The sequence below is a fragment of the Stegostoma tigrinum genome, chromosome 2 (genome assembly GCF_030684315.1).
Source record: "Stegostoma tigrinum isolate sSteTig4 chromosome 2, sSteTig4.hap1, whole genome shotgun sequence".
NCBI classification, from domain to species: Eukaryota; Metazoa; Chordata; class Chondrichthyes; order Orectolobiformes; family Stegostomatidae; genus Stegostoma; species Stegostoma tigrinum.
In genome coordinates, this window is record NC_081355.1 from 147727346 (window position 1) to 147742507 (window position 15162).

The 15162-nt window shown below is 41.1% G+C and overlaps 1 protein-coding gene across 16 annotated transcripts in view; it reads left to right on the plus strand.

Annotated features, from left to right (window-relative positions):
• The window catches only part of obscnb (obscurin, cytoskeletal calmodulin and titin-interacting RhoGEF b), a 760766-nt gene that overhangs the window by 505554 nt on the left and 240050 nt on the right, over positions 1-15162 (plus strand). For all 16 annotated transcript variants that reach the window (XM_059639939.1, XM_059639947.1, XM_059639941.1 and 13 more), the window contains 5 exons: positions 320-589; positions 10182-11504; positions 12956-13234; positions 13421-13496; positions 14506-14633. In XM_059639939.1, the coding sequence (XP_059495922.1) occupies positions 320-589; positions 10182-11504; positions 12956-13234; positions 13421-13496; positions 14506-14633 (2076 nt within the window). The remainder of the gene's footprint in view (positions 1-319; positions 590-10181; positions 11505-12955; positions 13235-13420; positions 13497-14505; positions 14634-15162) is intronic.

A 15162-nucleotide genomic window follows, 5' to 3' on the forward strand; every position in this document is an offset into this window, starting at 1 on the left:
CCTCTTTTGCTATGTTTTCAATCTGCTTTTCTAATATCTCTGTATGTAGTTCAATGTTAATTGACTTTTGATAATAGCTTTTATAAATCACTTTAGGATAATGTAGTCCAAGTTGTAGTCATTCAGTAGCTCACAGAAGTCTTCAACAACATAAAAAATGTTTTCTTAAAACTATTGTCGATTTTACTTAATTATGAGTCACACATAATTATGAGGCTAGATTTCATTGGATTGTGCATTTGCAATGGTAATGCATTTGCAAGAGAATTTTGCATAATATGAAATAATCACTAAGATTTTATTTTGTTCTTTTCTGCAGAGGTTCCCGTGACTGTCACCATTCCACTCTCTAATATTACTATACATAATGGGGAGTCTGGCAAACTGGAATGTGAATTTTCAGCTGAATGTATGAATGTTAAGTGGCTAAAGAACGATCAGCAAATTGTGTCAAGCAGCAAGTACGAGATCATTTGTGACAGAAAGAAACACTGCTTGATTATTCACAATTGCAGTGTTGAAGATGAAGGGAAGTACATCTGCATGCTGTCATCAGATATTAAAACATCTGCTGAAGTCTGTATGGATGGTAAATCTTCATTTTTCTCTTTAATCATTGTATATAGTAGGTATGTTAGTGCAGTGTTAATAGTACTAAATTAGCAATTTTTGAAAAGAAAACGAAGAACTGCGAATACAGTGGAGCTGGAGGAACACAGCAGTCCAGGCAACATCAGAGGAGCAGGAAAGTTGATGTTATGGATCAAGACCCTTTTTTTGTCTTTTCTTCATTCTTTCTTTTTCTTCATTCTTTCTTTTTCTTTTTCTTTCTTTTCTGAAGAAGGGTCTCAAAACTTCAACTTTCCTGCTCTTCTAATGCTGCCTGGCCTACTGTGTTCCTCCAGCTCCACACTATGTTGTCTCTGACTCCAGCATCTGCAGTTCTTGCAATCTGAAAGAACTGCGAATGCTGGAAATCAGAAGCTAAAACAGAAATTGCTAGAAAAATTTCAGCAGGTCTGGCAGTATTTGTGGACAAAACATTAAATTAACATTTTGAGTGCAGCGATCCCTCTTCAGAACTGATTGTACCTAGGAAAATGTTTTTTTTCTGCCAAAGAAGAGCGGGGTTTTGGGGGTGTGAGGAGGGGGGAGGTGTGGAGTTGGTGCGCTGCTGATGCATGAAGGAGTAAACGGCAGATGGAAATGGAACCCAGAGACAGAGAAGGACAGTTAGGCAGACAAGCACTTTTTGAAGTTGAATTTAAACATCTCCCCTGCAGATTATGAAATGTAAATATGACAAATTAGTGAGTCGAATAAAAAAACACAATAAAACTGGATTGTGGTAAAACAAAACAACTGGTTTACTAATAAATGTTCAGAAAAAGGAATTGTCACTTTTATACAGCTTAGCTTAGAAGTGACTGCAGTCCAAGGTAGATGGTTGGTCTTAATGCCCTTTGAAGTGATTTAAAAACCCATTTGTTGTACAGTATTTTCTAAAATAATTCATTATCATAAAATTAATACCACAGCACAAGGTGTCACTCATGCCATTCCAGATCATGAGAAACAAGTTTAAGATTTCTTATTCTGTGGTGTATTTTTTCTGCTTGCATCATGTCTCAAAAAGTTAATGTTATAAACAATAGAGGTTAAAATCATTAACCTATAGTTAGAACACCAACCTTTAACTTCATAACTGAGGTCTATATGAAGCCCAAATCAGAGGACATCAATCTTTATTGACTTTAGCAACAATAACGCTTAAAATAAGATGAATCTACTCGACCTTGACCTAAGTTTTGGAGGTCTGTCAGAACAAGTTTGAAAATCATTCAGAAAAAAAGATAGTCCTACTCACAGAAATTACGATTAGAACAAAGAAGTGAAAATATATTATCAGAAGTTGTGGAAATGTGAATTTAAGAGAAGATTTACAAAGTATCTTTCGATAAATTGCTTCACCCCAAAGAGTAGTGATTCTGTAGAATTCGCTACCACAGAAAATGTTGAGAGCAAATCATTGAACATTCTTAGGGCTAAAGGGATTGAAGACTACAGGGAGCAAGTGCCATTTTCTGTATGGGGTCAAGCTATAGCCCACTTGTGTGAATTTCACTGAAACTTAAGGTGGATCCTGCACAGTCACCAAATCAGTTGATAAAATAGGGCGAGATCAGAAAAATAAAATTTTCGAAGTCAAGATAAAAATTTCCAATTTTCCATCCAAGGCTTTTATGGCAAAATGAGAATCTCATAAATATGTATTAAGAGGTCTATTTGCATGCTTAACATTCAATTGTTTCATGATCTTGCCATGATCAGACTATGCAGTCTGCTATTTTACTGGGCAGAGGAGAGAACCTAGATTCCGACAGTTCACCATTCATTCCTTGGGACTCCATCTTGACCAGCATTCCTCAGCATCTTTTAGTTATCTGCCTTTTCACACATTGTGGCCTCATTCAGAACTTGGGCATCACAATATTTCTGGCACGCTACGCTTTTTATCACAAACACACAGCCCAGACAACTTGTCATGTTTGCCTGCAATGCTCAATCTAGTGGATGGACATGGTGCTCGACAACATGGTACTACTTCAGTTTCAGAGATGCAGACTGTGCCAGCAGTTACGCAGCAAACATGTGCTTCAACAAAATGACCATGGCTGAAATTTTAAGGGGAGGTAGTCCTCAGTTTTGCCAAGGGGCACAGTAAGTCAAGGGTATTATGTGATATCAATCCTGAGACTTGGATACAGTCAGATAACTGCTTGTGGCAATCATGGTCATTAGAGTCATAGCGATGGAAACAGACCCTTTGGTCCAGTTGTTACAGAGATAGTAGGAACTGCCGATGCTGGAGAATCTGAGATAACACGGTGTGAAGCTGGATGAACACAGCAGGCCAAGCAGCATCAGAGGACAAGGAAAGTTTGACATTTCGGGTCGAGACCATGCCGACCAGATATCCTAAATAAATCTAGTCCCATTTGCCAGTATTTGGCCCATATCCCTCTAAATCGTTCCTATTCATATACCCATCCAGATGCCTTTTAAATGTTGTATTTGTACCAGCCTCCACCACTTCCTCTGACACCACCCTCTGCATCAAAAAATTGCCCCTTAAATCCCTTTTAAATCTTTCCCCTCTCACTTTAAAACTCTATTTTTGGACTGCCTTACCCTGTATGATAAGTTCACAAGTTCAGTTTCAATCTTAGGGACTGGGTAAATGAGTGAATGAATTGGTCAATGACATGAGTAGCTACTGGAAGGACAAAGGTAAATGAAGTGGGGTATGAGCTGGGTGATGTGAATACATGGATGACTTGAATAGGTGTAGTGAGTAGGGGGCTGTATTGGTGGTTGGGTTAGGATGGTCTGGTCAGGTTGGAATGTTTGGTTTTGTAGGGTTGAATTGGTAGTCCGTTGGGAGGGTTAGTCAAGTCTGGAAAGGTATTCTGGTCCCACAGGTGGTGGGGATGTAAGGTTCCGGTCAAGAAAGATAGTTAGGTTGTAGAGGTAGTAAGGTGATTTGGTGGTTGGCTGAGTTGAGTCAAATGGTTGCAGGTCAGGTGGTCAGACTGGGAGATAATTAAAGAAGTCAGGGGCCTTATTGGCTAGTGTGTCTTGGGTTTTGTTAAGGGGTCATATGAAGTGATGGGGAGAGGTGTCAGGGATCACAGTTATGCAAATATTAGAATCAGTTTTAATCTGACAGGGCAAATACTGCAGCAAAGTCTGAAACTCTGTTGCAGAGTTGGAAACATTCACAGAGGGTTGCAGGCATCAGGGCAATTGCCATTGGAAATTGGAATTTTGAAGGTATATCCCACATTGGTCCACATGTCAGGACTTATGCAGGATTCTTACAAGCATCTCAGTTGCATATCGAGTCTCCAGCAATCAAAAGAACAAAGAACAAAAGAGAAGCACAGGAGGCAGAAGGCACAAAAACAGGCCCTTCGGCCTCCCAAGTTTCGGCCCTCCAAGCTTGTGCCGATCATCATGACCTGACTAGACTAAAAAAACAAACCCCTGCCCTTATTCAGTCCCTACCCCTCTATCCCTCCCTATTCATGTAAATATCCAGATGCCACTTAAAGTGCCTGCTTCCATCACCTCCTCTGGCAGTGCATTCTAGTCTCCTACCACTCTGAGTGAAAAACTTTCCCGCACATCTCCACTAAACATTTGCCCTGTCACCTTGAACCTGTGCCCCCTTGTAATTAAAACTTCAGCCCTGGGGAAAAAACCTCTGACTGTCCACCCTGTTGATGCCATTCATAATTGTGTAGACCTCTATCAGATCTCCTCTCAACCGCCATCTTTCCAGTGAAAACAACCTCATCTTTTTGAGATAACAGGGTATGGAGCTGGAGGAACACAGCAGGCCAGGCAGCATCAGAAGAGCAAGAAAGCTGATGTTTCAGATCTGGACCCTTCTTCAAAAATGGGGGAGGGGGAGGGGGCTCTGAAATAAATTGAGAGGGTTGGGGCGGTGATAGAAGTGGAGCAGATAGGTGGGAGAGAAGACAGACCGGTCAAGGAGGCTGGGATGAAGCTAGTAAAGGCGAGTGTAGGTAGGAAGTTTGGATGGGGGTTGGTCAGTGAGGAGGGAGGGTCGGATAGGTAGGAGGGAAGATGGGCAGGCTAAGGAGGTGGGGATGAAGCTAGTAAAGGTGAGTGCAGGTATGAAGTTGGGATGGGGGTTGGTCAGCGAGGTGGGGGGAGCAGTTAGGAGGGAGACAGACAGGCCAAGGAGGCGGGAATGAGAGGAGGTGCTGGTCTTGGGATGAGGTCGGTGTGAGGTGATTTTAAAGCCAGTAAAGTCCACATTGAGGCCATTGGGTTGTAGGATTCCAAGGCAGAATATGAGGTGATGTTCCTCCTTTTTCCGGATGGCACTGGAGAAGGTGCAGGATGGACATGTCATCCAGGGAGTGGAAGGGGGAGTTAAAGTGGTTCGTGACTGGGAGGTGTTGTCATTTGTCACGAATCAGGCGTAGATGTTCCGCAAAATGGTCTCCAAGCCTCCGCTTGGGTTTCCTTGATGTGGAGGAGGCCACATCGGGAACGTTGGATACAATAGACCACGTTGGCGGATGTGCAGGTGAACATCTATTTAATGTGGAAGGTTTTTTGGGAGGCCTGGGATGGAGGTGGGAGTGAGATATAGGGGCAGGCATAGCACCTCCTGTGGTTGCAGGGAAAGATGCTAAGGATGGTGAGGCTAGTGGTAAGTGTGGAGCGGCCGAGGTAGTCACAGAGGGAGCGGTCCCTCCGGAAGGCAGATAAGGGTGGGGAGGGAAATATATCCTTAGTGGTGTCAGATTGTAGGTGGCAGAAGTGGCAGAGAATGATACATTGGATCCAGAGGTTAATGGGTGATACGTGAGGACAAGAGGAATTCTGTCTTTGTTCTTATTGTGAGGAGTGGGTGTGAGGGCTGAGGTGCGGGAGACGCAAGAAGTGCAGTCGAGGGCATTTTCGACCACCGTGCAGAGGAAATTGTGGTCCTTGAAAAACGAGGAAATCTGGGCTATCCGGGAGTGGAACGTCTCATCTTGGGAGCAGACGCAGCAGAGGCGGAGGAATTGGGAATCATATTCTTGCAGGAAGGTGGGTGAGAGGAGGTGTAGTCTAAGTAGCTGTGGGAGTTGGTGGGTTTGAAATAGATATCAGTATTAAGGCGGTTAACAGAGATGAAGACTGAGAGGTTCAGGAAGGAGAGAGAGATATCAGAGATGGTCCAGGTGAACTTGAGATTCCCTGACTCTTTGACCTGTCCATCTTCCCTCTCAACTGTCTGCCCCTCCCTCTTCACTGACCAACCACCATCCCATCTTCCTAACTACATTCACCTTTACTAGCTTAATCCCCACCTCCTTGACCTGTCTGTCTTATCCCCATTTATCTGCTCCACTATCTCCCTTCTATCACCACCGCCCCCACTCTATTTATTTCAGAGCCCCCTTCTCCTTGCCCATTTCTGAAGAAGGGTCCAGACCCGAAACGTCAACTCTCCTGCTCCTCTGATCCTGCCTAGCCTGCCGTGTTCCTCCAGCTCCCTTGTTATATCAGACTCCAGCGTCGGCAGCTCCTACTCTCTCCTAGTCCTTTTAATCTTTCCTCATAGCCAATGCCCTCGAGACCGGGCGACATCCTGGTGAACCTTCTCTGCCCTCTCTTCAAAGCTTCCACCTCCTTCTGGTAATGTCGCGACCAGAACTGTGAACAACACTCCACATGCAGCCTAACAAGGATTTTTATTTTGCCGCAAGAGATAACACAATATGGAGCTGGAATAACACAGCAGGTCAGGCAACATCAAAGTAGCTTAATGCCATTCATAATTTGCAGACCTCTATTAGGTCTCCTCCCAGTTGCTGTTTTTGCAGTGAAAACAATCCTGGTATTTTTAAGATAACAAGGTATGGAGCTGGAGGAACTCAGCAAGCCAGACTGCATCAGAGGAGCAGGAAACCTGACGTTTCGGGTTGGGACCCTTCTTCAGAAATGAGGAGGGGGAAGGAAGCTCATAAATAAACAGAGACAGCAGGATTGGGGCCGGAGAAAGTAGGTGGGATGGTGATAAGTGAGCGCAGGTGGTGGGGATTAGTCAGTAGGATGGGAGGAGCGGATAGGGGGGAGAGAAGATGGGCAGGTTGTGTCAGGTCAAGATGGCAGGGATGAGAGGGAGAATTGAACATGGAATGAGGCCAGGGATAGGGATATTTTCAAACCGGTGAATTCCACGTTTAGGCCATCGGGTTGTAGGTTCCTGAGGTGGAATAAGAGGTACTGCTCCTCCAGTTTGTGGGTGGTGTCATTGTGACACTGGAGGAGGCCTAGAATGGACATGTCACCCAGCAAGTGGGAGGGAGAGTTAAAATGGTTGGCGATCAGAAGGTGTTGTCGTTTGTCTCATACAGAGTGCATTTGCTCTTTAAAACAGTCTCCGAGTCTCCGTTTGGTCTCACCGATGTAGACGAGGCCATATCGGGAGCAGCCGATACAGTAAACCAAATTGATGGATGTGCAGATGAATGTCTAATATGAAGGTTTATTTTGTGCTTTGAATGGAGGTGAGGGGGTGTATAGGCAGGTGTAGCACTTTCTGTGGTTGCAAGGGAAGGTCCCGGGGTGGTGGGGTTGGTGGGGAGTATGGAGCAGATGAAGGAGTCGCTGCATCCTGTTTTGCCAGCTCTCGTACTCGATGCTGCGCCCAATGAAGGCAAGCATGCCATATGCCTTCTTAATCACTTCAGCTGCCTATGTTGCCACTTTTAGGGAACTGTGTACCTGCACGCTCAGATCCGTCTGTGTATTAATGTTCCAAAGGGTTCTGCCATTAGCAGTATAATATACGCCTAAATTTGATCCTCCAAAATGTATCTTCTAGCATTTGTCTGGTTTAAACTCCATTTGCCATTTCTGTGCCCAAGTCGCCAATCCGTCTATATCCTATTGTATCCGTTGACATTCATCAGCACTATCAGCAACTCCACTCATCTTTTTATCATCTTACTAATCAGACCATCCACAGTTTCTTCCAGATCATTCATATATACTACAAACAACTGAGGAGCCTAGACTGATCCTTGTGGAACAGCACTAGTTACCAGTCTCCATTCTAAAAAACACCCTTCCACCGTTACCCTCTGTCTTCTATGACCAAGCCAGTTTTGAATCCATCTAGCCAGGCCACCCCAAATCCCATATGATTTTCGTTTTTGTACCAATCTGCTATGTGGGACTTTATCAAATGCCTTACTAAAGTCCATATAAACTACATCCACAGCTCTTGCCTTATCAATTATTTTTGTCAGCTCTGCAAAAAATTCAATCAGGGTGGTGAGACAAGACCTTCCCTGTATGAAACCATGCTGTGTGTTGCTGTCTAGTCCATTTTCTTCTAAATGTCCATATATCCTGTCCCTGAGTATCTCCACAGAGCTTCCCCACCACAGATATCAGGTTCACTGGCCTATAATTTCCTGGATTATTCCTGCTTCCTTTCTTAAACAAGGGAACAACATTGGCTCCAGTCCTTTGGAATCTCACCTGTGGTCAAGGAGGATGTGAAGATATCTGCTAATGCCCCAGCAATTCCTTCCCTTGCTGCTCTCAATAAACCTGGGATAGATCCCATCTGGCCCTAGGGACTTGTCTACCTTAATGGAATTTAGGATACCCAAAACTTCCTCTTTTTTAATATATTAACATATTCTAGAGTATTCACACACTCATCCCTGACCTGAACATCCGTCATGTTCTTCTCCACAGTGAATTCCAATACTAAGTACTTGTTAAGGATTTCTCCCACATCCTGTGGCTCCACACATAATTTCCCTCCTTTGTGTTTGAGGGGTCCTACTCTTACCCTTGCTACACTTTTTCTTCAAATAAATGCATGAAAAGCCTTGGGTTTCTCCTTGACCCTGTTTGCTAAAAACATTTCGTGGCCCATTTTAGCTTTCCTAATTCTGCATTTAAGTTCCTTCCTAATTTCTTTGTACTCCTCAAGAGCTTTGTTAGTTTGTGGCTGCCCAGACCTATCGTATGCTTCCTTTCGAGTATGTTTATAATTTCCCTTGTCATCCATGGTTCCTGGATTCTGCCTTTCCTGTCCTTCAGTTTTGCAAGAATATGCACGTCCAGCACTTTAGTCAACTGGTCTTTAAAAGCCTCCCACATGTCATACTTAGATTTGTCCTCAAATAACTGGTCCCAATCCACATTCCCCAGTTCTTGTCTAATTTGGATGTTTAGATTTGTCCTCAAATAACTGGTCCCAATCCACATTCCACAGTTCTTGTCTAATTTGGATGTAATTTACCCTTGCCCAATGAGACATACTCAACCAAGGTCCACTCTTCTCCTTGTCTGTGATGACTCAATCTGATGGAATTATGGTCACTGACCCAAAATGCTCTTCTACTGAAACTTCGAACACTTGTATTGTCTCATTCCCTAATACCAAGTCTAGTATGGCCTCCTCTCTGGTTGGTTTATCAACATACTGTCTCAAAAAGGCCTCCTGGACATAGGTAATAAATTGTTCTCCATTTGAGCTTTGAGCTCTAAGGGAGTCCCAATCAAGAAGAGCAAAATTGAAGTTACCCACCACAACTACCTTGCTTGTTTTCACACCTTTCTAATATCTGACTATATATCTGCTCCTCAGTCTCACATGGGCTGTTGGGAGGTCTATAGAAAATCCCAGTATTGTGGAGACCAGAAATCCTAGCCCATTTGACTTTATTTTCAGCTGTCACCATTTTCAGTTTCAGACCGTGAATGGCAAACTGTTGTATGATCCTGATGAGTAACATCAGCGTGGTCAATTAAAAAATTAGCCCATCATGATTCTCATTTATCTCTAATTGGCTAATTACCGTGAAAAATTGTCCAAAGATCACTTAGTTTCTTCTGTTAATTACACATACATCAAGGAAGTAACCTGAGAGGCCTGAGGTAACAAGTTGAATTTGGAAAGGAATAAATTAGCTAAGATCTTTTACCAAGATAACAAAAAACATGTTAAATCTGCAACATAAATCACTTATGTAGCTCTTTAAAAAGTGCCAAAACGAGACAGGCTGCTGAACTAATTTTTAAAGTATTGAATATAGTTTAGAAATATAACCGGTTGTGTTATCACATCCTCGATTTATGTAAATAAAACTGAAGGATCGTCAGAGGTTGAATGTTCATTCGTGAAAACTTTTTTTGCTTCACTTTATAAGCACGCTAACTGACTGTGCAGAAGAAATAGGTTACATAATATTCCCTCACTTTCTGTGATGACAGACACATCAGCATATATATAAGCATAGATGATAATATTTAACATAGTAACAAATATACCATCAAATGCACCACCACAATACATTGTCACAACTCAACCTAAGAATTTAAAAGTATTTATAAAGTTGTAGTTCAAGATTGCAAGTAGATTCATGCCAAAATTCATTTCACAGTGTTTCTGAGATCATCTCAGTGTTCATAACGCCATTGTGTCTATAAATTCTGTTTTTATTATGTATGGTGGAGTTGACTTTGTTCTGATCTGTTGGGCTATCACTTTTTCTATTGCCATTATTTCAATATGCCTGTTGAATTAATAAGTGCTAATTTTAAGTAATTGAGTCTTAACTTGTCTGCAGTTGTGATACAACCCATCGCACCCCAAGATTTGGAAATTCCGCAGGAGCCAGATAAAGTTGGGGTGGAACTAGTAGATGGGGAAGAGGTTCCTCCAAAACCAAGCTTGCCACCTGAGGCAGCACAGGAAGGTGACTTACATCTTTTGTGGGAAGCTCTAGCTAAGAAACGTAGAATGAGTCGAGAGCCAACACTTGATTCCATCAGTGAAGTACCAGAAGAAGACGACAAAGCTCAGAAGCACCGGCTACAAAAAGCTATGGAATTGGGAGATTTATCTACAGATGAAATGTCCAGGACATGTGATTCTTACACAAGTTCCGATGATGAGTCAAGATCTGGTACTCCATCCCTAGTTCATTATCTGAAAAAGGCAGGAAAGTCAACTGTAACTGTAGCTGGGCAAGTGCAAACTATATCCACAAATAAGTTTTGGAAACACTGGGAGACTTCACACATTGAACCTGACCAATTGCAAGATACGAAAGAAGACCCATCTCTCATTGAAGCTGCTACAAAAATCCAGGCTGCATTTAAAGGTTATAAAACCAGGAAGGAACTTAAACAGCAAGCCGCACCTGTATTTTTTGAAGTTTTTAAATGTCAGATAAGTAAGTTTGGGCAAACTGTCCATCTTGAGTGTGTAGCCCAGAGTAAATCTGAAATCAAGGTACGTTGGCTCAAAGATGGAGCAGAAATTGTTGATGGAAGGCATTATCACATTGATAATTACAGCGATGGAACTTGCTCTTTAATTATAACAGGCGTGGAACAAAAAGACACTGGAGAATATACTTGTGAGGTGTCTAACAAGTTTGGTGCAACTTCTCATAGTGGAAAAGTTACAATTGCGAGTGATACAAAAGAAACAGTTAAGAAGGTCAAACAGGGCATTGGTATGAAGTATGGCACTGACAGTGAGCCAGAAAGTTCTTCAGGAAGTGAGGTTGATGATGCTTTCCGTAGAGCAGGCAAACGACTCCATAGACTTCTGCATTCAAAACTGTCTTTTGAAATTTCTGATGTGGAAGAAGAGTTTTTCTTTAGTGCGGATGAGGGCGATGAAGATATTTTGGACAAACAGACTTACCATGAAGATGAAAATTACATTTATATAAAATTTGATTCATTGACTGAGGCTGAAATGGCAGCAACCAGATTTAGAGAAATATTTATTGGTCAAGGAATTCCTGTTCACATTGATATCTGTGAGGAAGGAAACAGAGTTGAGATTCGGATTAAGAAGGTATCTCGGCTGGCTGCAGCATCTATTGACGATCAGACCAATATAGAAGAGGGGGTACATACTATTCTTGTTGAGTCTGGTAAGTTTGTAGCTGCTTTTTGCTTAAATCATACGAACTTTAATTTTGAATGTATCACATAATCTGAAGATTTAACAATGAACAAAATATTTTAAAGTTAGTCTTAAAAATTAAGGCACACTTGGAAAAATACAGTAGATACTGTACAATTTATTATCTGCTTCTATAGTTCCATAGCAACTGGTGTACAAGGACTCTTCCCCCTTTCCCAGACTATTGCTAGCCAGATCATCTTTCTTCCAGTTTTTCCTACTGTAGTGGATAACCTCACATATACACACATTATACTTCATCTGTCATGCATTTACCCATTCAATCAACTTGTCCAAATCTTTGCATCTTCTTCATAGCTCACCCTCAGATCTAGCTTTGAGACATCTGCAAACGTAAAGATACCGTATTTAGTTCTCTCATCAAAATCATTAATATATATTGTGAATAGCTGGGATCCCTGCATTTCCCCAGTAATCATTGTCTGCCACTCATTAAAAGACCCATTTATTCCTACTCTTTGTTTCCTCTCTGCCAACTAATTCTCTATCCATGTCTGTACACTACCACCAACACTTTTGGGTTTTCTTTGATTTTCCCAGACTGTACCTTTTCATATTCTCTGTTTTCTACTTTGCTTTTTTGCTTCAGCCACATACATTTTTGTGCTACCTCTAGGCTTTCTACAATATTAAGTTTTTTGTGACTACCATAACGTTTTGTTTACTATTTTATTTTGTATATTCATAGAAAACCAGTGGACTTTTGGATTTGACACGATTACCTTTATCTTTGTGGGGACATGTCTACACTGTGCCTGGAGAACCTTCCTTTCTCATGCCTCTTACTGATTTTCATTCAAGTAACTGCATCCCTTCCACGTCCACCTGATCATCAGAGCCTTATAAAATATATCATCCCTCAATTTAGAATTTTTCAATGATCCTTTTCTATAAAAATGATTAAAAATCTAACTGTAACATGGCCATGCTGTCCAAAATGGTCATCCACTGCTCCTTCATCCACCAGTCCACCTCCATTTTCTAAGATTAATTCCAGTCCCAACTAAAATGCCACTCACCTACCCCAGAACATTATTGACCTGGTTCTAACTTGGTGGATGATTAAAAAATCTCTCTCAAATTACGTCATAAAAACAGTGGAGGATATCCAAGGAGGATAGATAATAGTTTTCAAAATGAAACTGGTAAATACTTGTGCAGAACATAAATGAAAAGGGCTGAAAAAAGGTCCTAAGAGTGGTTTTGAGTATACCTCTTTTAGAGATTAGTGTTTCATTTTTGTGCTGGAAAATTCCTTGGTTGTGGATTTTTTCTGTCACTTGCACAACTATACTAATTCGTAATAAAATGAAATACGTGCTTAGCATCATTCCAGCTGAGAACATTTTCTCACATTAGTGCGTTATTTCCTTTTATGTTCCCTTTCGTCACATAAAGCACCCCACGTTGTGTCTGAACTTCAGAACCAGGATGTTCAAGAAGGCTACCCTGTCAGTTTTGATTGTATGGTAGCTGGATATCCACCTCCAACAGTTCGATGGTTTAAAGATGGAAAGCTGATTGAGGAGAATGATCACTACATGATTAATGAAGATCAAGATGGATGTCATCAACTTATTTTAACATCAGTGAATCTGACTGATATGGGAGTTTATAGATGTGTGGCAGAAAATTACATTGGCGTTGCTTCAACAAAGGCAGAGTTAAGGGTTGATGGTAAGATTTGGCACATATGATGCAAACCTGATAATTAAACTGAATAATGACTTTGGTGTTAACTTGGAGGAATTTGATATTTTGGATCTGCAAATGCAAATTGTTAGAACTTTACATATACATTGTTATATTTTGGATGATAATAACATGCCTTTTGTTCAAATTAGTTTCATTCCTTTCTCACAGTCAGCAGCTCTGACTATGATACAGCAGAAGCCACTGAAACATCATCTTATGTCAGTGCCCAAGCTTCTCTAACCCGGTTAGTATTGAAACAAAAAATTCATTATATTTTGTGATTGCCTTCAAAGGCAGTTTTGATTAAAAATGTGAACTTCATAGTTTTCAGAGTCCTTGGGCATAATTTTCAATTTTGGAGTCTAGATCGGGTGTTGGGTGTGGAAGTGAGCTTTGCTTCTGCTCAGGGGCAGGTTGATATCTCTCATGTGATGACATAGTTCTCAACTCTTTGTGTCCTTGCAGAAGTAAAGTAATTTGGCAAATCTCATGGTGGGACAGGCAAAATGTCCTTGTCCCAGCCAGTCCCTTAAACGGGTAAAGGTTGTGACATCATATTTAATCAATGCTTGGATAGCCATTCATTCACAAGCCAGGAGCTGCATTGAGGCTTTTTGAATGAATTCCTGCAGCTAAACATTCTGGCCCTGCCACCTTCCCCAGTCAGCCTGACTCCCTTGACCAGCCTCCTTGACCTGTGCCCATTATACTGCGGCTTCTCTCCCAGTTATTCTCTGTGCCTCTTGCAACTTGGACCGCTGCTACTGAATGTCAATCATAGCATGGCGTAGATGAGCATTGTTTCCAAAAAGGACAAGTTATTTCAAAGTCCAGCAAGTACAGTATCTCACTTGCATACCTTGTATGTGGAATCAGAAGACGTGCATTATATGCTTGTGAATAACCTGACTGGGAAGTGCACGTTAATTTAGTTGAGCTAATCTTTGATGAGCATCCATGCTAACACAAATACATGTGCAGATTCTTCCTAATGACACTAACTGCAAACAATTGAACCGTTTTTAAATTTTCAAGAATTTAAATGCTAAAATTCACCCTCATAGCAGCTCAAGATTTTGTTGAATATTTTGACCAACTGATGAGAAGCTGTTTGTGATATGGCAGGAGTTTTTCCTCACTAAGTGGAGCCACATTAACTCTTCAATTCCATAATAAAGTTTTAGTACAGATTTCAGTTTAAGATTCTTGAGTGCTGATTTTTAATAATTCGTAAGTGCTTTTTTTAACAACAGAGAGCAGAATTTGGAAGGTATAGAATCACAGGCTGAAGAAGAACAACTGCCTCAGATCATAGAGGAGCTTCATGATACCTTTGTTACTGCTGGGGCTCCAATAGTAAAACTACAAATTAAAGTTAAAGGTATGGCTGATTGTCAGTTTAGCAGTGGAATTGTGAAGTTTTCAACCCAAAATGAAATTACATTGCAGATTTCAGTAACTATTCTCACAGCATGCAACTTGTGAGAAAAATAATAACGCTATAAACCTCAGGTTCTCTCTCATATGGGGGAATAAAATTAAACTGTTTTAAAATGTAGCCATGTTATTTCCTGTTACTTTTCCTTTTCTCCACTCTTACTTATTTTCAGAAACCTTAGCAACTCTCACTTACTCTGTTCATTGGGTACATGGAAATTGTATCAGGATCCTACAAATAACATTGGATCACAGATTAAATCTTCAAATAAGAATTTGGCCTATTTTGTACAAGAGTGCTGGCTGCTTCTTTCAAGGCCTTTTGAAATTAAATTGAGTGTAAAATTTTAATTCAGCAGTTGTTTTTTTCAAAAGAAGAGCTAATCTTGTTATGAACTATACACGTAAAAATTTATGGCAATTGTGAAATAACATACCCGCCACCTTCCGTACTTTAGCAGATCTGCAGTGTT